Raw genomic sequence first — 25,929 nt, 5'->3', positions numbered from 1 at the left:
TGTTACCATGAAGTAGTGACTAAAATCCATATTTAAATAGAGAAATAAGATTGTTTAACACAGTTACTTTAACACATATGATTAAAAAATGTTCGATTTTACAGTTTATTTCAGATTTATTGCAGATCTACTGGGATTTCACACCCACCCACACCAACAAGGTGCACCCAGTAAAGTCCCCAATCAGTGTAGACACACTGGCTGGCAAGGTGTACCAAAAAAGTGGCCAGTGGGTATAAATACATTATCCTATCTATTCTAGTCAATACAGAACAAAATACAAACAAATCTGGGTATATCTTTATGAGTATATATTTTATAAGTAAAGTCAGATTTTCAAATTGAACCACAAATGTGAACACCTTGCCAAAATTCTAATTTATTCAATCATTTTCAGCTTAGTCCCTTTATTAATCTGGGGTCACCACAGCAAAATGAACCGCCAACTTATCCAGCATATGTTTTACACAGCGGATGCCCTTCCAGCTGCAACCCATCACTGGGAAACATTCATACACTTCCATTCACACACATACACAATTTCAGCTTACCCAATTTAGCTATAGCGCATATATTTGGACTTGTGGGGGACAAATTAGCATTTAGGGGAAATAATGTTATTATAAATATATAAATTATTTTGATTGAGACTTTGACAGGTTTATTAGATACAAATAATTTTTTTCGAAGAAGCCAAAGCTGTTCCCAATCTGTCACCAAATATATTCTGGATTTCTGCAGGTTTCACAAAGTCAAATTTACGACATTTTAAGACCCTTTTAAGACCATGAAGAATGAAATTTCAGAAGTATTTAGGGCTAAATGCTAAGAATTTTTAATGGCCCTACAAAAAAGAATTTGCCCTATCAAAAAACTAATTCTAATTAACTATTTCTTAACCACATATTTTAAATAAAGTGTCAAAAGAAGCAGGCCCTAGTTGTATAAATAAATATTTTTCAACATAACTTAAGAAACTCTTTAAAAACTAAATGTATGGACAACAGACTGTTATAATATTAGTTAAACTAGTTTTGCAGAAAGTTTATTGAGATGTATTGTTGGTGGCTGATTGGATTTGTGTTGTACTGATTGGGCAAAGCTTTACATAAACAAGGAAAAATTAGGACCCGTTTAAAATTATTTAAGAGCTACAAGACAATATTTAAGTGAATTTAAGACTTTGTAAGGCCTAAAATTTTGCTTTTGAAATTTAAGACATTTTAAGACCCTGCAGATACCCTGGTCTTATTCCAAAAGCCTATGCAAGCAGGTAAAGAGATCTGAGAACTATCAATAACTAAGCGATTATCTTTGTTTTACATAGAACTGAGAAGAGTTTGCTCAACAAAAAGGTTTGAAGAACTTTTAGGGCCAGATTTGACTAAAGGTATAACACAATCAGGGATTGCACCAATAACAATGGCATATTCTTTGGGGGGAACTGCAAAAGAAAATGTATGTATAAATTCTTTATATGAGAATAATTTACAGATTTACCTACCTCCAGAATTTTGTGGTTAGTATCATGGATATACTCATTCACTTATTCATTTTCTTTTTGGCTTAGTCCCTTTATTAATCAGGGGTTGCCACAGTGGAATGAACCGCCAACTCATCCAGCATGTGTTTTACGCAGCGGATGCCCTTCCATCTGCAACCCATCACTGGGAAAAACACGGATATACTGTAAGTGTAAAATAAAAACAAAAGTCATTGCGAGCACAAAACATTAAAGGATCATGTTAAACAGTTTGAATGTAACATTATATATAATATTAATGGGATATCACAATTACCTGTCATCACACAAACACAATGCCCAAATGTGTTATCCAAGCAGTCAGCTAACAAGATTTTTGCGACACAGCCCCACTAGAACTCTGTCTTCTCATAGACAGCAGTGTGTCTAGTCTGAGCTCCTCCCTCCTGCAGAAGCGAGCAGCACCTCCATTCAAACCCATCCAAACTCAAGGCATGAGCGTCTGCTGTTCCCCGCGCAGCTGCTGCTGATCACTTACCTGCACAACAAACTCTGGATATTCGTCTTGTACTTTACGCCCGTTCAAACCTCCAAAAAAGAGGCGAACTACATCATTCTGGCCCTAAACACACACACAAGTGGTTTTCCTGACTGCAAACATGGCGAGTGCCTCGTACCACATCTCTAATCTTTTGGAGAAAATGACGTCCAGCGACAAGGATTTCAGGTTAGTCGTGATGCATATGTGCAGATTGAGCGCTGTAGAAAATGCATATTTATTTTTATGGCTTGTGATGACGTGTGGATGTCTTTAAAATAATGAAGCGATCGCATAAAGTTTTAGGCCGCGGATCGCGCGACTGTTGTTGTTTAGGTTAGCTGGCTAGCTTAGCATGTCAAACTCATATTGTACAGGGCTTTATTGAATTTTTTTCTATATAAAAATGTAGATGAGTACTATACTCGTGGCTGTGATTTATTATTTTGACATCGCCTGCTGGAATAGAAGCTGTCAAAAAGTGTAGGTGTTAATAGAAATGTTAGCGAGCTAGTTAGCGGCTAGGGTTAGCCTACTAGCATTAGCATGCCGTTTTCTAGTATTGCACTCGAACTGTCATATCATTTGTACTAAGTACAGCCATTTGTATAAAATCATGAGATAAATGTGCATGTAGTTATCGAGTCAGTACATTGTGGTCTGTTTTATTAAATTGGTTCCCCTCGTGATCTTAAAACTTAGCTAATGTTAGCATTAATGCACGTCTATTATATATTAAAAATAAACTACTGTTTTGATAACTTTGTACTGTGTGCATGGAATTAATTCAAAGTATTGCTGTTATATTGTATGAATTCAGTGTTTCTGGAAAAACTCAAACTCTCATAAATTTTCTCAGATCTGTAAGTTCGTGCATGCTTGTAATAATTTCTTGATTTATGAATGTAATAATGAATTGTTTTTGTGCAGATTAACAATTATGTTTAAAGTCAGGCACTGAATCTTTTACTTACAGGTTGTGTGACTATTGTAAATGGTTAATACAAATGGTTAAAAAATATATGCATTCACTTTTAAAAGAATGCATAATTTCCAAAACATGCAACGGTTGTGTTACTAGATTCCTCATTTACTTTGTCTTGAAAATATTTCTCAGAAATGCTCCCTAGGTCAGAACTGTGTAATTGTTGATAACAATTAGAAAGCATAATAATTTGGAATATGTCATAATTCATAGTAAAAATCTGCTGTAACAATCTATATTTTGGGCTCTTTCTTGAAGCTGTTGGGGAATTCCCTTTAATGATGTCAGTATATTCAGCAGTGGCCACTAGGAGGTTAATGGTTTGAGAGTTCTGTACATATCTGACCGGAGTTCTCAAATGAATACTAATGCAGCCATCGGATCAAATTCCCAGAGTATTTCCTGCCTGTCATCCACGTCAAACTGCTTGCTGTTCTTTTTTCAGACCTTTCAGAATTTCACAAGATTTCACCCCCTGGGAACGTTTTGCTTACACACCATTCTAGGTCTTCTCTGTTGGTGTGTGCTGGCGTTCCCTCGCTCGCCCTGCTGTTGGAGCGTGTGCGTCTCATGCATTATTCATTCTTACTTAGGCGCTTGCTGGAATAAGAGATTCCATGCCTTCAAATATATGCCAAACAGACACACTTAGGACTGTGTGTGAGAGAGAGAGAGATGGCACGTAATGGGGTATGCAGAAGGGTTTTATCACATCACATTTGAGGTTCTGTGCTGAGGCTTTGATGTTGGCACCCAAAGACAAGATTTCATTTTAATCCACTCCAGTTTCAGCTCAGAAGTGGATTATGAATTTAGCAAACCATGACAAGTGAGAGGAAAAGGTGAAAACTCTTCAGTCAGCCCATTTACTTTGACATAATGCCAGCAGCTCTGCCATACAGGTGTCTCTCACCTTACTGCCTTGTGGGAGACTTTACATTAACCATTCTGTTAGTGCTCTAGTCAATTGAAACCATCTTTAAGTGTGTCAGTGTGTCTGGACCATTGGGATCACCTCTGGAAATGAAGCAACCGCTAGTCATTGAGTGAATTAGAAATTGCAATTGAAGAAAATGTTAAATGCCTGAACTTTATCAATTGTGAATCTGGTGAATAATGAAAGTCTGACCGGGGCTTAAGACTGGTGGTTGATGAAAACTGTCCTTGTATATTCCCTTAGATTCATGGCCACCAATGATTTGATGTCCGAGTTGCAGAAGGACTCCATAAAGCTGGATGACGATAGTGAACGGAAGGTGGTCAAAATGATCTTGAAGCTCCTGGAGGACAAGAATGGAGAAGTTCAGAATCTGGCTGTGAAATGGTTAGTATTTTGATATTCATTTATTTAAGACCTTGAAAGCTTCACTTACTTGGTATTTCCAGTGTGTCCTTCATGAGTTGGTTTCAATTTGTCCTCTAAATAAATGTTTTAATGCGAAATTGATTCATGCCGCAGTGATTTATTGAGAGGTATAGTTGCTTTTTACAATGAGTGATCTTGGTTGTTAGCCTCCATTTTTTTCCCTAGATAGTTCTGAAGGGATTGCATGAAAAAGTCACAGCAATCTCTCTTCGTTTCAGTGAGTTAATTTGCTGAAAAACAGGTTTTTGCCGGGCATGTTTGGAATAACACTGACTAGAATGCTAAACCTAGGTATTTTTGTAGTTGATATTATTGCAAGGAATCTACATGTGCGTCCTTGCATGGCTAAAAGATAAATGCGAAGTAATTCACAGGTTACACAAAAAATTCTTGTTTTTCTTGCAGTTTGGGACCACTTGTCAGCAAAGTGAAGGAGTACCAGGTCGAAACGATTGTTGATACATTGTGTACAAACATGTTATCAGATAAAGAGCAGCTTCGAGATATTTCCAGCATTGGCCTCAAGACGGTGATTGGAGAGCTCCCACCTGCTTCCAGTGGTAAAACATCTTTTTCCTGCTTTTATTAATGCAGATGTGTCAGAATATTCCAGATTTTTTTCCACTCTATTCTGTGCTGAAAGGATGGAGATTTCATTCACACGTGCGTGGCTATATTTAGTTATTTTCATGAGCCATCTTGCCTGCTAAATCAGTTTCTCTTTGCTTTAGGCTCTGCTCTTGCTGCTAGCGTTTGCAAAAAGATAACAGGCCGCCTTACAAGTGCCATTGCCAAGCAGGAGGATGTCTCGGTTCAGCTGGAAGCATTGGACATCATGGCAGACATGCTGTGCAGGTATGTCAGATGAGGCATGTGATGACTGCTGCTTTTGTTTCAACCAACTGTTCTATTGAGTGCACAAGGACTCCTGCAAAGTAATTTCTAGATGTGTTTGTGCACATTCATCACCCTTGTGACAGTTCTCAGTCTTTTTCTTCAGTTCACTGATCTGAATGTACTTTAAGGTCTTTCAGTTTAGATGCTGACTCTCAGCTCTGTTGTGCAGTAACTAATGGCAGGCTTGGGTGAATGCATTTTGCATTCATATTTACATTCGCGCATTAGGCAGATGCTTTTATTCAAAGTGACTTGGAGATTTTGCCAACTTGTGTGTTCCCTGGGAATTAAATCTGCAGCTGTGGCATTTCTAAAGTTCATACTTTATCAGTTGAGCTACATGAAACCATTTAAACAATATTTTCCTGTAATGAGGATTTAAGGCATTTCACTCTAAGAATGAAACTGTAATGATAATAACAATGTTATGTAGTTTTAACATAATAGTTCCTCGTGTGATCAAGCTGTTAGTGTCTGATTTGTTCCACATTTTCTTAGTTGACCAGTAGTCATTCATTAAAGCCACTAGTTGACTAATTGGCCATTTTAAAATTAATTTAACTATGTCTATTTAAGCAAATATGAGAAACAGTTTGATTTAGACAATGTTAATTGTAACACTGTTTTATGTTGTGCAGAAATACTATAACATACAGCGTTAAAACTTAAAATACTTGCACACTCATAAAACGGCACTGACAAATTATTATTAATGTGTGGGGAAAACACAGCATGGATCTTTGCTGAATATTTATAATTTGCTAATAAAATAAAAGGATAACTTTTACACAAATTACAACTTATGAACTTGCTAACAATAAAACACACCATGTGGTAAAGAATCTAAATCAAATAAATCTATCACCAAGTGGAAATATGGCTATTAAATATTTGTAAAAGTCAAATATATAAATAAACTAAATGAAACCTAACGAATATATAGCAAATTAATTTCAGTGTAAGGAAGCAGTGGTTATGCTACACTTTTATTAAACTTTTTATTAAACTCCATTTAATCATTGTATATTTCCAATTTTCTCTTTTCAATGTCTCTTACTATGATATTTACTATGATCTTCTATGTGAAGCTGCTTTGACACAATCTACATTATAAAAGCGTTATACAAATAAAGGTGAATTGAATCTATGATTTTCAACACTGTGTACTAACGTGAAATGCCACCATACTGCATATTATATATTGGATCTATTCTACTATCTTGTTTATAGTACAGGCGACACTGCAAAAATAGTTAGAATATTATGTTATATGCTACATTTTCTTTCTAGTAATGAGGTATATAACCTAAATTGGTTCCCATTATTTGGTCTTTACAACTCTTTTGATCGTCTAATATTGTTTGTGTTCATTCATCTAGACAAGGAGGCCTCTTAGTGAACTTCCACCCTTCCATTTTGAGTTGTCTGCTGCCTCAACTGACAAGCCCTCGCCTGGCAGTGAGAAAGAGGACCATCATAGCCCTGGGACATTTGGTCATGAGCTGTGGAAACCTGGTATTTGTGGACCTCATCGAGCACTTACTCTCCGAGCTCTCACGCAACGAGTCCATGTCAACCACACGCACTTATATCCAGTGTATTGCTGCTATCAGCAGACAAGCTGGCCACAGAATCGGTGAGCCTCCCCTGTTGTTACAGACCTCAGTTAACTTAATGTCTTTAGGGTTCAAGACCTCATCTCAGTTACTCTTTAAGTGCTGAAAGCAATTTTAGTGTGCACTTATTGAAGCCATCGACTGTGATTTTTCTCATATAGCTATTAGTTTCACCACTGATGCTGTAATTTAGCCTTCACTGGAATGAGCTAAAGCAAAGCATCAGCCATCCTCAAAGATCTCTAATGAAAATTATGCAATTATTACAATAGCTGTTTTTTGGTCAATACATTTGTCTAATGATATCCTCCCTCCTAGGCATTGCGTCTTTTACTGCATTTCTCCTTTGCTTGATCTGAAAGTCTGGAGTCTTTTCTTATGATAGAAAATGTTTCGCTGAAGATTGAGGTCACCAGCGTTGACACTGCATCGTGATTACATTTCACTTTATGATTGCACAGGCTGATGAGCAGTAAGAGTTATTCAGGCAGGGGTGCGCTCTCTCCCCCCATCAGTTTTGTATTGACAAGCAAGATTTTGTCGTCATTCCAAAATCCTTTGTACTTAATAATTTAGTTATATTTATACTTGATCACAATTTTAGTAAATGATACAGTAATGAAACATTATAAAGGTATCTAATTATTTACCACTCTGACGTTTTGGAATGTCCTCTTTCAAAGCACAATTATAGAGGGTATAAGCTTGAAGGCAACTCTCCTTGGAGTTTGACCGAACAAATTGCCAGAATGTTATTGTGTGACAGCAGGTAGAACAATCTCAAGTGTAGCCATTATTAACCGTCATCTTGTCATCAGTGTTTCTTCATTGCTGTGCTGCTAAGGCAGGCTATTTGGCACAAATGAAATGAAGTGAAAAGTCATTTAGGTTTGCTGCTGTGGCGCACTGTTCCCCATCAGCCAATTACAGGCTGCATTTGATGAAACAAAGACAGCTGCGATTAAGATGCACAAGATTACTGTAGTGGAATGCACTCCGAGTCGTTTTGTAGCTATCTCTTGCGCTACTGTTATAATTAAGTCTTTTTGTCATCTTAAGATTGTTTTTTTGATTGTGCTGAAAACAGCAAGGCCTTTATCCTGCAACTCTCCAAACCCAATTTATACTTCCCAGTGAATTCAACTTGATGTTAAAAATTTCAGCTGCAAAAATCTGTCTAATCTTTTTGTAATGATGCTAAATATAACGTGCTGGTTTTATCCTACAGGTGAGTACTTGGAAAAGATCATTCCATTGGTGGTGAAGTTCTGCAATGTTGATGATGATGAACTGCGGGAATACTGCATTCAAGCTTTTGAGTCTTTCGTAAGGAGGTTAGTATACAGATCCAGTCATTTGTCATATCAATAAATTATCTTTAGAGCAAAGCTCAATATACATTACTGCCTGTTTCCAGGTGTCCAAAGGAAGTGTACCCACATGTCCCAACAGTCATCAGCATCTGTCTTAAGTATTTGACCTATGACCCTAACTACAACTATGATGACGAGGATGAAGATGAGAATGCAATGGATGCTGATGGTGTAGACGAAGATTATCAAGGTACGAGGCGGGGCTTCTTTTTACTCTCTGTCTGAGGAAAGAAGGATTTATTCTCTCTTCCAAACCAAAAGAGTCTATTTAGCTGTAAGTTTCCAGCTCAGTTTGTTTAGTTCTGGTGTGTGTTCAGCTTCTGCTTGTCGCATAACAGTAATAACAGCACTAGGGTTTATTTCACTTTTTTGGGGAAAACCACTAGTGTAAGTGAAAGCATTGAATGAGGACAGAAAAGTTGGATATCTGCCGAGACTGTTTGCCAGACCATCAGAAATCAGTTTGTTTGAATGAATGGTGCTTACTGGTCCGGTCTAGCAGCTTTGAATAATGCCTATGCCTTTATAGCTGATGAAATTGGCTCGGATATTGGTGTGGGGAGTACTGATTGTCCTGTAATGTCCAGACAGGCATTAACATTTGCTACAATTCCTTTGGGACGAGATTGTCACCCCCCTAAAATGCATGCACCTAACAAATCATGTCCCTTTATTTGATAGTGGTTGTGGATTCTCAGAATGAAAATGGTTTCTTTCTTAACCATTAGTCCTATGAAGCATAACACCATGTGGATTTGCTCAGCATTGCATGTTAAAATTGCTGGAATGGAGCATTTCATGTGGAAGCATAGTTGAAGAAATGCGCATTGCTGCTATTCAGAATTTGACAGGAGCAGAATATAAGCACAAGTGAGACATTCGCTGCCTTCATGACTGCTGTTTCTCTACTTGATCTTGAAGTTTTTTTTTTATTCTCGTCCCCTCTTGGAATGTTGTTTTCATCCATAAATCATATTCTTACCTATTCGTTGTTTTCTTTTCAATAATTGATTGTGCTGACTGTGCACTAGCTTGTAAGCAGCCTTAGGAGGCTGGTACAGTTTGGCAGCAGATTTGAGGGAACGTTTGTTTTTCTCAGAAGTCTGTGTTTCAGGGTTGATGAAGCAGAAGTTTCAAGGGACAAACTTGTTGCTCTGTCTTCAACACTGTCTGATTGTTGACAAAGAAATTCTTTTTGTACCCAGAATTATCTACCGAAATAAAATGTGAACACTATGGATTTTAACAGTTGCAAGTGCAATAGATGAGATATTTGATATTAGCACCTAATCCTTGTGATCCAAACAGGAAGTGATGATGAGTACAGTGATGATGACGACATGAGCTGGAAAGTGAGAAGAGCGGCAGCAAAATGCTTGGATGCAGTGGTGAGCACACGACATGAGATGTTACCCGAGTTCTACCGCACTGTTTCTCCAGCGCTCATTGCTCGCTTTAAAGAGCGGGAAGAAAACGTGAAGGCGGATGTGTTCCATGCCTACTTGTCCCTACTCAAGCAGACACGTCCTGCCCAGAGCTGGCTCTGTGACCCAGATGCCATGGAACAGGGAGAAACACCTCTCACTATGCTTCAAAGCCAGGTGTGCAAAAATGCTCTTTTGTTTTTAGTGTGGAACTGCTAGTTTGGTGTAAGTACCTGCTCAACAATGCTGAAAAGTTAGAAAGAATTTGTTTTAAGTTAAAATTACAGTACTGATTGGTACTAAAGTCAATACTTTTGACATTCCTATCAGTTATGTTTTAAGTAACATAGACTGTATTACTATTTCATACACTTGGGCCTCCTTATAATATGAATTTATTTAAAAAGGTGATTGTGCTGTGTGCATTTTGCAGGTGTCCATGATCGTGAAAGCATTGCACAAACAGATGAAAGAAAAAAGTGTTAAGACTCGACAGTGCTGCTTCAACATGCTGACAGAACTAGTAAACGTGCTGCCAGGGGCCCTGACACAGCATATTCCAGTTCTCATCCCAGGTATGTGCCGCAGGCAAGCTACTACATGTTGAAGCGAGTAGAGTCATTCCTTTCATGACCATATGCTTAATTTTCTGACAAGTGTGATCAGCATTTTACCTGTGACATTTATAAAAGCTCTGCGGAGTAAACCTTAAAGTGTATTGTTGAAAATCATATTTATTCATGGTTAACTTTTCGTGACATTTGTGAATTTTACTCCATCTAGGAATCATATTTTCTCTCAACGATAAGTCAAGCTCTTCAAACCTGAAGATTGATGCTCTGTCTTGCCTGTATGTGATTCTGTGCAACCATCAGCCTCAAGTCTTCCACCCCCATGTTCAGGCTATAGTGCCTCCCGTAGTTGCTTGTGTGGGTGATCCCTTTTATAAGATCACCTCTGAAGCACTTCTGGTCACTCAGCAGCTGGTCAAAGTAATTAGGCCTTTGGATCAAACTGATGCTTTTGATGCCTCACCCTACATCGCTGACCTTTTTGCTTGCACCATTAAAAGGCTGAAGGCAGCTGATATCGACCAGGAAGTCAAAGAGCGAGCTATTTCCTGTATGGGCCAAATTATCTGCAACCTTGGTGACAGCCTTGGTGGGGACTTACCAGGCACTCTCCAGATCTTCCTAGAGCGACTGAAGAACGAGATAACAAGGCTGACCACTGTTAAAGCTCTCACACTTATTGCAGGGTCACCGCTGAAGATCAACTTAAGGCCTATTCTGGGTGAGGCTGTTCCCATTCTTGCCTCTTTTTTGCGCAAGAATCAACGTGCATTGAAACTAAGCACACTGGCTGCCCTGGACATACTGGTCAAGAACTACAGCGATAGTGTAACACCAGCCATGATTGATGCCGTACTGGCTGAGCTACCACCTCTTATAAATGAAAGTGATATGCATGTCTCACAGATGGCTATCAGCTTCCTCACCACACTTGCACGAGTCCACCCTGACTCACTGTCTAAGATAAGTGGCTCTATTTTGGCTGAACTTATAGCTTTGGTTCGTTCGCCGTTGCTGCAGGGTGGCGCTCTCAGTGCCATGCTGGAATTCTTCCAGGCTCTTGTAGCTACGGGAACAGCCAGTTTGGGCTACATGGACCTGCTACGTATGTTAACAGGTCCTGTTTATGCCCAGAGTGCTGCGCTCACCCATAAGCAATCCTACTACTCCATTGCAAAGTGTGTGGCTGCTCTTACCCGTGCTTGTCCTAAAGAAGGTCCTGCAGTGGTGGGACAGTTCATTCAAGATGTGAAGAACTCCCGCTCCACAGACTCCATTCGACTACTGGCCCTGCTTTCCCTGGGAGAAGTTGGTCATCATGTTGATTTGAGCAGTCAACCTGAGCTGAAAACAGTCATTCTCGATGCATTCTCTTCAGCCAGTGAAGAGGTCAAATCGGCAGCTTCATACGCATTGGGTAGCATCAGTGTGGGGAACCTACCAGAGTACCTACCCTTTGTCCTGCAAGAAATCTCTGGCCAACCCAAGAGACAGTACCTGCTTTTGCACTCACTCAAAGAAATCATCAGCTCTGCCTCTGTGGCGGGGCTCAAACCATATGTAGAAAATGTGTGGGCACTATTGCTCAAACACTGTGAGTGTACAGAAGAAGGCACAAGGAACGTTGTAGCTGAATGTCTGGGGAAGTTAACGCTCATTGACCCAGAGACTCTTCTGCCAAGGCTAAAAGGCTATCTCTTATCAGGTTATTGTCCAATTCTGCTTTTTTTAAAGTCTTTAAAACACTGTTAAATCAAAATTTTACACTTAATTTCTTCACATTTTATAATAAACCATTTTCTCTTTGTCTCTAGGATCATCTTATGCCAGGAGCTCAGTAGTTACAGCTGTTAAATTCACCATTTCTGATCACCCACAGACGATTGACCCCCTTCTTAAAAACTGCATAGGCAAGTGCTGTTATCAGTTTATTTTCCCCCTCGGAACGGTTTTGTCCCTTTTTACTCTATTGAATTTGTACCGTTTTGAATTGAGAACATTTTTGATGACTTTTTATTTAAATGCTTGTAGGTGATTTCTTAAAAACATTGGAAGATCCAGACCTTAATGTACGAAGAGTGGCTCTAGTTACTTTCAACTCAGCAGCTCATAACAAACCTTCCCTTATTCGAGACCTGTTGGATACAGTACTCCCTCATTTGTACAATGAGACCAAAGTGCGCAAGGAATTAATCAGAGAGGTAAAATGATCTTTGTCCAAAGCATTTTGCTTCATTGCCTATTATAAAGCCTCAAAGCTTAGTGTAACCTGCTTCTTTCTAGGTTGAGATGGGTCCATTCAAACACACAGTGGATGATGGCCTGGACATCAGGAAGGCTGCTTTTGAATGCATGTACACTCTTTTAGATAGCTGCCTTGATAGACTTGACATCTTTGAATTTTTAAACCATGTTGAAGACGGACTTAAGGACCATTACGATATCAAGGTAAGCCATCAGACTCAACTTCATGAATCTTTCATGAGACACAGGCTTTTTGCCATGCAGATCATTTAGCAACCACAGAAGATGAAAGAGTGAATTGATTAACAAAGATTCAGTGTGTGGTCATCAAAGGCGTAAATGCATAATGCATTAACAAGTGACATATTCCAATTCAGTTTTAAATGTACTTATTACCAGGTGTACTTGAATTTTACATTTTTATTCATAAAGAGTCATTAATAACTTTGTCGCAGCAGGGTTTAGTTCTCTTCACCGTTTTAAGAATTTTAGAAAAATTGGCCATATTCTGCTCCCGAGTAGCGGGTGAGAGGGCGGACAGCCAGCACAACCACATCTTCTGATTCAGACAGTGCTGTTTTGTACTCGTTGAGTTAAAAGCATCAAAGTTTTCAAAAATGCACACTGCACAACAACTTTAAAATAAGGTAAATTATACTGGATGTGTAAGTACACTATACATTGCACAATCACACTGCTTTAATTTAATAAGCAAATGAATGCATAGCCGTTTGCATTCTGCCACTATTTATATTCTCACACCTTTGCATCTAATTTCAGGCTTGTTTTATGGTATTTGTTTGTGTCGAAGTCTTGGTACTTTTGTCAAAGACTTTTTTGTCACAAACTTCTACACAGCAAAACCTACAGTTGTGGTCTATGAATGTGTCTCTCCCTTACTGTCATAGCAATGCATGTTAATGAGAATACAGTGAAGCTGCTTTATTTAGTAAAAGGACATGCAGTGAATTATGACTTGGTTCCTGTGCATTGCTAGACCATTTTTAGTGGGGGCTTTTATTTGCCAATCCTAGAATCGCCATTGAATTGTGTGAATTATCAGTGACCAACATGTCTCCAGTATCAAGTTTCTAATGTACTTTTTGCTTTCTTTATTTTCTTACAGATGCTGACGTTCCTCATGCTGGCCAGGTTATCTAGTCTGTGTCCAAGTGCCGTGTTACAGAGGTTGGACAGACTTGTAGAGCCGCTCAGAGCAACATGCACCACAAAAGTATGTAAAATACTGAGCAAACAAATATCTAACATATGAGCAGCATCTAAGGATTAGCATATGCACTTTCCATAGGAGCCAAAGTTACATTTATCAGATTTAGTGATCCTTTGCAATATCAATATCTATTTTAGTTCCTCTTTTACTTGATCTTTAATCACAAACATCCAGGTTGTGATGTAGTTATGGCTATTGATTGGTCAGAAAGTCTGACATCTAATTATGTCATATTGCTTGGTTTTTTTTTCTCAGGTAAAAGCTAACTCTGTAAAGCAGGAGTTTGAAAAGCAGGATGAGCTCAAACGATCTGCCATGCGGGCTGTAGTGGCCTTGCTTACCATCCCAGAGGCCGAGAAGAGCCCCCTAATGAGTGAGTTCCAGTCTCAGATTAGCTCCAACCCTGAGCTGGCTGCCATCTTTGACAGCATCCAGAGGGACTCCTCAAGCACCAATATGGAATCCATGGACACCAGTTAAACAACTACGACAACGTGCCCATCGCTCTCAGCAAAATCCACAAAGAAAACCAACCCTGGGGGACCCTTGTATTGTTCCATGCATTGCACTGAATCAAAAGTAGGAGAAAAACAAAAAAATCTTAAAATTACGGGGAAGAAAAACTAATAAAAGGACAGACATTAATTTTCTTAAGCTTCAAAGCTTAATATCACATTCTTTGTTTTTCTATAAATGACAAGAAATTGCTTTAGTTTGTCATTGTTCTTCATTCCTCCTCTACATTGTTCTTAATTTTTTTTTCCTGTTCATTTTCATAATTCCTGAAGTTCTGTACTCATCTACTCCGAGAACTGCAGAGGGACTTTCTTGGTCACTTGAAAATTAATTGACCACAGTATTTGTTCGACCATGGGAGATTAGTTCTTTACATTCTAGGCTGCTGACAACTTAAATCGGAATCTACAGGGCTCATTAAATCGAAGTCATTTCAGGGCCATGTTTTTTGTTCTGTCATGTTTCTTATCAGACAAGTTTTATTAGGTTTTTGTACAATTTGAATGTCATCTCTCCTCTTTTTACTAGCAACAACTTAAGTTCAGAGCGAGAAGTCTTAGAAATGTAATCCCTAAGAGTCGTGGCATAGTTACGATACTTCACTGGATGAGTGACAGCTTTTTCTTTATTGCATTTCATTACATTCCCACTGTCCGCAGAATTGCGAGCCATCAGCATGTCACATACAAAAATAATTCAGCCGCACACAATTTGCATATTTTTCTTTTTCTATTTGATGACAGTTTTGTTTGGCTCTGGCGTATAGAGGTGAAATATGACATCGAACATTGTTATGAGAAATTATTGCCCTGTATGGAACGCACATGTGAATAAAATAAGTGGAGAATATTCTCTCAGGTGCTCGACTGTATTCTGGAATTGTAAAGGTGTTGTTCTTGCTTTTTAAATTCACTTTAACATGCTGCCTTGCTTGAAATGCTCACATGTAAAATGGGTTGAGTATATGACTTCTTTTTTTTTCATAGAGCTAGTTTAACTTACTGCAATACTCTGAGTACTGTGTATAGTGTGCAGGTCCCTCTTTGAGGATATCTCTAGGCTGGGGAATTTACCATCATACATCTCACTCAATAGCAGACCAACAGGTGGCTGATGTTGGACTCTAATGCTCTGGAAATCAGTGTGTAGATTGCACACTCTAGGTTTATTTGTGTAATCATGTATGCACAGCATTCTACATTCTTTGGAGTGTTACAGTATGGCAATGTTCCTCAGTAAGATATCAATAAAAGGTCCATTGCTGCCTGCATCCATGTCATTTTATGATCATTATAGTGCAGCCAGAACCATTATAGTGGCTGACGCATATTGCACTGAAAGAAGGCTGAAATTGCCAGTTCCAATTGGCTTGCCTGCCTTAACGTGACTTCTGGAAGTGACCATACTCAGTATTTCTGTCTGCCTACTTAGACACAAAATACCAGATTGACAAAATAGGCACTTTTAAGCAAGAACTATTATAGATTTGACAAAGGTTAGTAGCATCTAAATGGTCTAAATATCTTAGTAGCGGATCAATATTTTGTTTGTTTGAGAGAAAAAAGGTACTTTTGAGAGTTTTTTTTATTTTTGAACATGAACAATTTGCCTTATTTTCATATGTTTTGTCGGAATAATCCAAAGTATAGAGCGGGTATTGCAACGTTTTAATCGCATTATATAAATATTTAGTTTATGCATTTTTGTGTCAAACGAGTAAGACATTTCAGGTAAAGTGTTCAGTTTACTTTAAAATGCGTTCTGGTTGTATTGTGGTTGATTCCTTGGTACTGGTAATTTTGTACTGGTATCTATGAATCATGCTGGAATTTATTTTAACTGGCAAACTATTTTATGATTGATGATAATGTAAGGATCTGATCAGCTTTCACATCATTTTTTATTCAGTGTCGATCATTAGAAAAACAGGAACACAGTAAATGTCATTGCCTCCTCCCATACATGGTGAACAAGCCCTAGCAAATAATTTTTGTAAGCTTGCGCCACGTATGGGACAAAATCTTATTTGAGGACAGAGGAGTTCCAAATAGGGTTTTAATCTGCTTCTAGGCTGCTGGAAGCATGAAAGTACATTTTGTAGTCGCTTAAATGAACCCACTTCCAATTTGCACGCTAATGAGTCACGCAAATGCTATTAAAGCCCAATTTACAGTGGCCTGATTTGCATCAGAGGTGCGAAGGCTAATGCACAGGCTTGAGCAATCTCTCATCAGGACAGATGGATCATTGTGTCATCCATGTTAAGACTTTTTAAATTATTTTTAACAGCTGTCAAAACAATTGTGTGCAACAATTTAACTGTGTACTTATTTTATTGATCATCTCTTGATCAACTCATTTTAAATATGTCTTAAAAGTGAAGTTTTCAGCCTTTTATGTAGCAACTGGAGGCCATTTGAGCATAGTAAATCCATTGCCATGTTCAAGAAATTAGATTAAGATTATTTAAGCTTGGTTAAATATGATGTGTTCCTATTGCCTTTTAAACAAAATCAATTGGTACTAAGGGCTCAAAGTGGGTCAAGAAAATATTGCCTCACCAACAGCAGCCTGAACTGTTGACACAAGGCTGGGATGGATCCATGCTTCCATTATTGTGGTTATTTCCAATCTTCTAATGTCCTGGATTGGTGTACCAGTGTTAACTGTAGCCTCATTTAGCCATTCTTTTCTGACAGGAGTAGCACATGGAGGGCTCATCTGCTTTAAGATTTAATGTGTTGTGTGTGTTCCAAAATGCCTTTTTTCAGACCTCAGAAGCATTTACAGTATGTGAATTACTTACTGTCAGCTAAAACTAGTCTGGTCATTCTGATAAGTGCATGAAATAGATCTGCAATTTCTGAAATACTCCAATAAACGTGCATGCTTAAAGTTACTTAAATCTTCTCTATTGCCCATTTTGATGCTCAGTTTGAACTTCGGAAGATTGTCTTGACCAGGATTAACAACCACTTAATACATTTTTATTAGAATTTGGCCAGCGAGTGCTGGTTGGAAAGTGTAAAACTTAAAAAAAGTATAGCGTTTGTTTCTCTATATACGATTTCCTTATGTTTTGATGGTTTAATTAAACTTTTAAGGCTCGTAAAAATGAATATTGTCCAAATGCCTGCGAATGATCACTTTTGGTCATTACTTTATAAACAAACCCATAGACAAACAGATGTTTCAAAACCAGTACTTTAGCCCATGATTTGTTAAAAAACTCACTTAAAAGAGAACAGAAAACCTGTTGCACACAGATATCTCTTCCAAACTACGTATATATATATATATATATATATATATATATATATATATATATATATATATATATATATATATATATATATGTGATCATATTATTGTGAGAAAGCCAAAAAAAGGCTAATCATCGTTACAAAATGAAATGTGTTTTCTAATGATGACGAAGTGGCTGTGCTGCCCTATGGGAAAACGCAGCAGGAGGCCGTAAAAAGCACACTGCAGATTAATGCTTCCCTACTGCTGACAGATCCTCCATGGCCCACTGAGCAGCTGCTTGTAGCTGCTTTAAAGCCTGAAGCTTAATGTTTCACCTCTAAGCCGGATTTAAACAATGCAAGGAGACCTCACCCCCAAAAGGGGAATATAACTCATATCATCTCACTAATGACGCTTACACTAGCTGTGTGCCAGAAAAAAGTCTGTGCTGACAAATGTCTATATTGAGGCATTTTCTCAGAACTTGAATGTGATTATGGATGAGTTACTGATTTACGCAGTTTAAATGCTTATTTATGACATGATGCGACATCATTCTGTGGCCAGGTAGCTTAAAAACATGAAAATAACATTATTTTCTGTTAGCCTCTAGTGTGATATTAATGACTTTTTACAAATCATTTAACAGAAAGGGGTTGCTCTCAAGACTGTTCAGGATTCTGGGACACAATCAGCCAATCAGCAGCCAAGAGCTCTTTGTGTCTTGAATTTTGATTGGTTTTTTAAGGTGGGCATTGTAATGTCCTGACTTCACTGCTTTGGATTGTCCTCAGTATGACTTGGTAGCCAGTCCTTCCACTGTGCGGACTTGTTGAAATTCATCATGCCCATGGTAAGTTTTAGATGTTTTATAAAATGGTAAATTAGATGGGGATTTTTCCTCACTCCAAAAAAAGATTTTTGCCATTTTTTGTGTAGACTTCATAAAAGTTAAGTTCAGTGTAAAGATTAAGAACTGAAAGGTGCATTTGGTAGGATTTCAGATCTAAACAGCGTGCATTTTAATGCAGTATTCTTTATATGTTGTTGGTTGTACGCCATAATACACTAATTTGTTTAGTTTCCATGCTAAATCATCTTTAATCTTGCACTGACAAATTTAAAATAAAGAATAAGGGAAATTTGAGGTTTATGTGGAGAAATGGGCAGGCAACATGCTTTATATTTCATGGTGGATTGTGTGTTTGATTAATATCTGAAAGCATGAGATTGATTTAAAACAATCCTTATGTGTCAGTAGGCAAATTATATCCACTGTGGCTGAAAATATATTTTCAATGCACATGCGTTGATTTTATGCAATAAACACCTATTTATATGTTAATGGATTTTTTGAACAGTAATGGAATTCTTAAAATCCTGGTGTAAAGATAAGAGCAAAACAACTGCTGGAGAATATCCCTAATTAAACATTTATTTATAGAGGGGAAACATTGGGTAATATTAATTCAATTTAATCTAGGTAATTATGAATATATTGATGCTTGGGTTCTAACAACCTGTTTTCTTTAAGGGTAAATAATAACCAGGATGGGCTTTTCTGGCAAAGACCTCCCCATGGATGGGAATGAAGACTGGTAATATTATATTTGTTATTAATGTGCAACAAGACAGCAAATATTAAAAAACTAAATTGTTGAAGTACATTTAGTATGTGCAGTACATACAAATCTGCATTATGTATTATGAATGGCAAGAACAAACATTTAACAAACTATTTTAAAGGGGTTATATGTACTGTAGCATTCAGAAACACTGAGTTGCATGATTTCCTCTCAATAACAAAAAATCAAGACAGCGGTGAGAAATTGCAGTGGATAAAGCATCTGATTAGTGATATGGTTGTAGAAGCTCTGCAATTCACCAGCATCATGTTAACAGATGACGTATTAATTTGCTAAGCATACTTGACTAAGTATATTGTTGTTGTGTAATTCAGTATTTGTATTTGTGTAAAAGTATCATGTGAACAGACTTATATAATTATTATTATGTTAACAGGCACTCCCACAAAATCAGGAAAAACAGAAGTCAGTCCCCTTTTCGGGATGTTTCACCTGTACCATCATATTTCTCAGAACCGGTATCATTCCTGCAACACAGGGTAACACAATGAAATCATTAAGACCACTGACTATTGCACTATATAGTTGACAGTTTCACGATGATGATTGAATAACTAAGAGTACAACTGTACTTTTACCTATTACATGACCGCTAGATCATCGAATAAAATAAATACGTCAACTGCTTATTTTTAATAGGATGTACTTGCCAGCCTTCCCCGTCTCCCACGTGTAAGGAAGCCACATAGGGACGAAGAAGATGATGATGATGCTCGGAGTCACAAGAGTTTACCAGCAGTGTTTGAATCATTAACCCTTCAACCCAGACACAATAGGTCACGCAGACCTTCAAAAAATAACATCATGTCTGGTTTACCCCCTCTCATAAGCAACAGGTACTGAATACAGTTCATTCCATTCAACGAGCCATATGTAACTTAAGTATCTGTATGCAACATAGTATTTAATGGGAATTTGGGAGTTTTATTTCCCTCATGCCATTCTAAAGATAAATTATTCATTCCATACAGACTTCATACACCACTAATTGATTACAAATGTGACTATTCAATAGAATAATATACTCAGAATATATGATTACCAGGTGCAATTTGATTGTAAAAGGAACTGGGTGCAAAACTGTCCCCAAACTTCCACCTATTACCAAATCCAGGAATACTTGGAAGGAAACAAACCACTCAACATACAGGTATTTTCTTTGTTTTTCACCAACCAGCCATGCAAGATTTAAAAATTAAACACACAACTGTGAACATAAAACTCTCATCTCATAGATCAAATCAACCATCCATTGACCGCCCACCTAAACCTTGGTGATAAGAACAGAATTCATTGCCCTTAGTTTTTCTGGCTAGAGGAAGGTTAAATTATTTCATACTTGTCACTGTGTTGGCAGGAGACTCGTTTTTTTGCATGGCTTAACTCCATTCTGCATTTAGAGCGCTGTTAAATTCACAGAACAAAAATGAAAAGCTACAGTCGATATCTTACCCGGCAGATATGTGCAGAGTCATTTTCTGCTTATTAATGATTTAAAGCCTGGTTAGTCTCGGCATCACGTGGGCAAGTATTTTTCTGCTTCCCTCATTTATTTGAGGCTGTGAGGTGCAAGGGAGAGAGATGGGAGTTTAGTGTTGAGAACTGAGATGGAGAGAGAGGACATGCAGATTTCTGTTCACTTACTATCTGCCCCCACAGCTAAGATAATAAACTGATAATAAAGCATCCCAATAAAATGAAATTACACAAAGCAACCAACAGTACAGCACAGTCAGGTCTGCTTGTAAAGTGAAGAGAGTATGTGTAAATGCTTCTCTCCGGAACAAAGCACTTACATGATTTAGAAATAGTGGGGTTCAGAAATGTCTAGGCTTGCTCATTGCATTTCTTCACTTGACTGCACCATTACTTGTAAATGTGATTAGTAACTCAAATGGTAATTGGATTTTTAATGTGATAATTGAAAACCTGATAACCATTCCTATAGTGGAAGTTTCTGCTGTGCACTCATAGGCAAATAAGCACTGGGCTAATGTATAGTTACAATGTTGTGATAGTAATATCATTCAAAAATAAATAAAATGATACAAAGAATAGTGCACTAGATAAAGAACAATTCTGGACCTCGTTCTTGCTTTTTTTCTTAAAACTATAGACATTAAATTTTTGTTTCAAGCCCCTGCCCTATTTTCTCAGTTGGGCTTTGTTTGAAGGTTGCTAGAAAGTTATGGGTAGCTCCTACTATTTCTGAGTAGTTAATAGAGAGCTATAAGTCATTGGTATTGCAGTTTAGTGTTCCATTGGTTCCTTGTATACAGGGCAAAAAGAAATACTTTTCTAAGCAAATCTTTAAATACACCTCTCAGTTTGAGGTATTATTCTTGTTTGTGTGCATGCTTTGTTGGTTTTATAAGTGTAAACTCTGGATATAATATCATTTTAACATCTAATAACTCTCATTCTCTTATGAAAAGGCCTGACAAAATGGAATTCAATTCAGCTACACCTGCCCATGCACTGGTGCATCCAAAAATTGTACCTGTCGGGCAGACATCTCTGTCTGTCAAGGCCCACAGTGTTCAGAAAAATAAGCCCTGCTTGCTTCCTGCCTCTGGAGTGTCCCCGAGATCTCGACTCACTTTCCAGAGTCCTATAGTGCAGGCAGTGTACCCTATCAGTCCTGACACCATGCAACAGATGAGGCAGACTGACAGAGCATGCCAGCCCCTGAGGTCTGTGCTGAAAAAATCACCAAACCCACTGGCAGCCCACCTACTGGAGCCATTTTCTGGTTTTCAGGAGCATCTGTGTCGGCAGATCCTACATTCTCCACTGCCTTATTGTGCAGCTCTGCCACACATCCACATTCCGTGTCACCAGGTGGATCAGTTGCCTGCACATAGGGACCCATACGGTTCCCTGATGGAGCGCACTGTGGAACTCTGCAACTCCCAAGGACACTGGCTTCCCAAAATCACCATGACCTGCCCAACACCTTCTCCAAAACATCTGTGTCGCACAGAAATGAGATACATTGCTTGAAAATTGCCCGAGATGATTGTTGAGTAAAAACACTTTGGGGCTGCTCAGTGTAGTTTGAAGTTAATATGTGCACAGAAAATCACAAAAAGACCACCACCAATTCCACCAAGATCCCAAATTCATTTTGCACGTTAAGAGAAAATAAACTCCAAACAGAAACAGCTGTCCAGTCTCCTGGCACTTCTCCTGATTCCTCAGCGATTATTGGACTCATGGTCATTACACTCTTCTTTGCTCAGCTCAAGTTATTGCTGTATAACCAATGATCTTTCATCCGGTTTCCATGGAAGCCCTAAGGATCATTAAAGCATGTTGAACTGGACCTGAGGGGCAGCACTGTTCCACAAGTACAGGAAGTGCCTCCAAGGAGCTTTATAAAATCACGCAGTACATTTTCCTGGGTGTTAAGATCCCTGGAGGTACAAATCATAAGTCTGTCTTACCTAGAAGGAATGCAATATATTTCCTTCTACCCACTTATAGGCCTTTCTTTTCTTTTTAAAATCAATACAATTTTCTCAGTTGAGCAGAATCTACAGTGAGATAGAGGCCCAGGAGCAATTTTTACATTTTCCATCACAGCCTACTGCAGATATATCTGCCATTCTTTTGGTAACAGTGTGTAAATCTCTGAGTATTTAAAGATGTGTATGGGCAAGGAGTAAATGTACCATTAATAAATCAGATTACGAAAAATATTGAATGTCAAAGAATGTGTGTAAAGTGGTACCTACATTATAATATGAAGTAAATTTAAATTCTTTTAAACTTATTTGCTTGGAGGTCTGGAAATTTATTCATACTTGTAAATCTTAATGTAAAACTTTTTCTACACTATTTTTCCCACTGGGCCCAAATTCCCTAGTAAAAGTGTTATCTTAAGTGTTATCTTAATTGTGAATTGGATGTGTTTATGCCAGTCCTCTAATGATTAACCATGTAAAGCTGCCATGTGCTGTGCTATTTAAAAGTTTTTTCTAACCATATCTCTGTCATGAATCATGATTCCAACATTTTATGTTTATCCAGTGCTGTTGAAGAGTGTTTAAATATTAAAAATGTTTATCTTCAATATTTGGAGAATTTGGATATATTTTAATTGTGCATTTAATAATGATTAAAGAGACATCTCACTAGTTCCTGTTATTGCAATTGCAATTGCTTCAATTTGTGACCCAGCACTGTGTTATTATGCAGTAATAAAACTAATTATTGATTTAAAAACAAGGCTGTTTAATTTTCTGTAATTGTCTCTATTGTTAATTGACAATCCTGTGTTTGCGTGGGTTTCCTCTGGGTGCTCCCGTTTCCTCCACATGTCCAAAGACATGTGCTTTAGGTAAATTGGGTAAGCTAAACTGTCCGTAGTGTATGTGTGTGAATGAGAGCGTATGGGTGTTTCCCAGTGATGGGTTGCAACTGGAAGAGTATCCGCTGCATGAAACATATGCTGGATAAGTTGGTGGTTTATTCCTATTCTTTATTTTTGCCGTAACAACCCCTGATTAATAAAGGGACTAAGCCGAAAAGAAAATGAATGATTGAATATGACAATGTGAATAATTTTAATCTTAATAAAATAAAATGAATTTAAAAATCTAATATTTTTATACAGCTTACTCGTTACATTCCTAAATAATAACTGGTGTAAAAGGTCATCTGAAAGTCACTAAGATAGAACCAAGTGGCAGGGAGTGCTTATTAGATAGATCTGACTTATCTTGGTAAAAGGAGTAGGAAGGGAGCTTTATCTATAAGTTACAGGTGTGAATAATGTAATTGATGTTAGTGAATGCAATGTAATTACTTTAGCATTTGGTATATTTTTGAAGGTACCAAACATCCAAGACCACACTGGCAAAAAAAGTCTTTGTTTTCCTTTAAAACCCACATAACAGATTGATTTATGTCAAATTTCACAGCACATCTGTAATTTTCAATTAAAGAAAAATTTAATCAACCTGAAAAAAAATTAAATTCAAGGTCTTTATCTGAGTCTTAATAGCATAGACAATTTTACTTTTATGAATTTATTAATTCAAATGTGGTGGAGACAGAACCATGGTCCGATTTTCTATTTTTAAAAATGTCCATAACTAAATTCTCTTCAAGAAATTTGAATTAGCTTATTTTGATATACGTTTTATTCCCCATCCTAGCGGTTACCTAGGGTGGGCCGTGCTCATGATTGGGTAGACCAGGCTCCCCCTGCAGAGTCAAGTCTGTCTCACAACGCTGTCAGGACAGCTTCCAAGTGCACAGCTTGGAACGGCAAGGCAAAAATGTCAACAGTGAATTGAAAAGAATTCAACTGCGGCTTCACCATTGAGGTCAGAGCTAAATTTTTGCATTCTTCAGTCAAAGCATATGAAATGTTCATTGAGGGTGTCACCAAGTGAAGAATGGGACCTTGATATCAAACGTGCTTTGTCTTTATAGTGTTTAAAGAAAGTAACATTTATAACCACATTCATCTCTTTTTCCACTAGGCATGGAACAACCTAGGCTTTCAGTGGCCCAGGCTTAACTTTATTGTGATTGTGTCTGTGATTTTGTGTGTGTGGGTGTGTGGGTGTGTGTGTGTGTGTGTGTGTGTGTGTGTGTATGTGTGTGTGTGTGTGTGTGTGTGTGTGTGTGTGTGTGTGTGTGTGTGTGTGTGTTAGAGAGAGAGAGAGAGTGAGCATGTGTGCTGTTTCTCATGTCCTGTTTCTCCTGCTGTGCTCATGTATGGGTGTAACAGCTCCCTGGTTTCAGGCTCCGATTATCTAGTTAGGCATTACCCATGATTGTGCCCCAGCTACAACCTTGTACTGACTGTGACCTTTTTCTCTCCAACCGACAGGTATTCCTCTCATTCCTACAGAGAATAATTTAGTATGGGCCCCATCTTGAAGACACCAACCAAACTGCTAAGTGACCTTAGCTAAAGTTAATTATAAGCTAAAAATAATATCACACTGTCTTGAACTTGTAATCAAATATTACGACTATTTTTGAAATGAATTCTCATTAGGCAAAATCTGTTCCCCAACATGTACTACAATATATTTACCACTAGAGGGCACCACAAGCCTTTTCCTTGCAAACCTCAGTTATAATATATGGTGCAGTTTGACTTGTTAACCTCATGATGACAGCATCATTCTTGTAATTAATTAGCATATCAAAATATGAATAATAATAATAGTTAAAGTTAATGACTATAGTCTAATTTTAATCGTTCTGTAATGAACAGGGGAAACTTACATTTAAATGCATTTTAAATTCATTAGTTTTGCAATATTAAAAAGGTTTGATATGAGATATCTGATGACATTTACATTTTATATATTTAATGGATATGCGATAGCAGAAGTAAGGCTAAGCGAATGTCAGTAACAGACATTTTTTAGTTTGTTTTCATTTTTTCAATATTCACTCACACTTTTTTATTCATACTTGCCAGCATCTTCTAATATTTGTAAGACAGGTTCAGTTGACAGGAAAACTCCCTTAGCACTCTTAGATGAGCATTAAACAACCTTAGCTTCTTTAGGACACAACCCAAGAGACGATAATCCATGCTTGCTACATCTGACGCAAATGGCAGCTTGCCTTAGTAGTTTCAGATAAGCTACCTGAAAGTTCACTTGAAACATAAATGAAAGGAACAAACGGTAGTCTGCGGATAACATTAAATGTTTCTGAATAGATAATGACTATATTGTAAAGGAAGCACAAAGGAGTTTGTGTTCCTCAAAGTGTCCTCTAAAGTAGACTTTAGATAAATAATTTCCTTCAGTCCTAAGA

General features: G+C 37.8%; 2 protein-coding genes across 2 annotated transcripts; both read left to right on the top strand.

The window, feature by feature from the left end:
- Window positions 1-1,915: 1,915 nt before the first annotated feature.
- cand1 (cullin-associated and neddylation-dissociated 1) lies at window positions 1,916-15,116 on the top strand. The gene is made up of 15 exons (XM_056455821.1): window positions 1,916-2,210; window positions 4,187-4,330; window positions 4,778-4,932; window positions 5,104-5,227; window positions 6,649-6,905; window positions 8,114-8,219; window positions 8,303-8,448; window positions 9,567-9,859; window positions 10,116-10,257; window positions 10,466-11,959; window positions 12,069-12,164; window positions 12,286-12,455; window positions 12,538-12,702; window positions 13,625-13,732; window positions 13,985-15,116. Exons 1-15 carry the CDS (start codon window positions 2,143-2,145, stop codon window positions 14,207-14,209), a joined length of 3,693 nt encoding a protein of 1,230 aa, XP_056311796.1. The 5' UTR covers window positions 1,916-2,142; the 3' UTR covers window positions 14,210-15,116.
- Window positions 15,117-18,270: 3,154 nt separating this feature from the next.
- On the top strand, window positions 18,271-22,143 carry si:dkey-39a18.1 (uncharacterized protein LOC557637 homolog). Its single transcript, XM_056455091.1, has 6 exons — window positions 18,271-18,344; window positions 19,026-19,089; window positions 19,514-19,616; window positions 19,777-19,973; window positions 20,183-20,287; window positions 21,573-22,143. Exons 2-6 carry the CDS (start codon window positions 19,043-19,045, stop codon window positions 22,138-22,140), a joined length of 1,020 nt encoding a protein of 339 aa, XP_056311066.1. The 5' UTR covers window positions 18,271-18,344; window positions 19,026-19,042; the 3' UTR covers window positions 22,141-22,143.
- The last annotated feature ends 3,786 nt before the right edge of the window (window positions 22,144-25,929 follow it).

This window comes from Danio aesculapii, chromosome 4 (assembly GCF_903798145.1).
Source record: "Danio aesculapii chromosome 4, fDanAes4.1, whole genome shotgun sequence".
Lineage (NCBI taxonomy): Eukaryota > Metazoa > Chordata > Actinopteri > Cypriniformes > Danionidae > Danio > Danio aesculapii.
The sequence above is the reverse complement of the archived record's forward strand: the minus strand, read 5'-3'. Positions and strand labels throughout refer to the sequence as shown.

What these genes read in the sequence shown, in the direction of transcription:
- cand1 (XM_056455821.1), top strand. Translation starts at nt 2,143, where the DNA reads ATGGCGAGTGCCTCGTACCACATCTCTAATCTTTTGGAGAAAATGACG. An exon ending in ACAAGCTGGCCACAGAATCG is followed by an intron (nt 6,906 to 8,113) that starts GTGAGCCTCCCC and finishes TTTATCCTACAG; the next exon opens with GTGAGTACTTGGAAAAGATC. An exon ending in AGGACCATTACGATATCAAG is followed by an intron (nt 12,703 to 13,624) that starts GTAAGCCATCAG and finishes ATTTTCTTACAG; the next exon opens with ATGCTGACGTTCCTCATGCT.
- si:dkey-39a18.1 (XM_056455091.1), top strand. Translation starts at nt 19,043, where the DNA reads ATGGGCTTTTCTGGCAAAGACCTCCCCATGGATGGGAATGAAGACTG. An exon ending in CCCCCTCTCATAAGCAACAG is followed by an intron (nt 19,974 to 20,182) that starts GTACTGAATACA and finishes TATGATTACCAG; the next exon opens with GTGCAATTTGATTGTAAAAG. An exon ending in ACAAACCACTCAACATACAG is followed by an intron (nt 20,288 to 21,572) that starts GTATTTTCTTTG and finishes TCTTATGAAAAG; the next exon opens with GCCTGACAAAATGGAATTCA.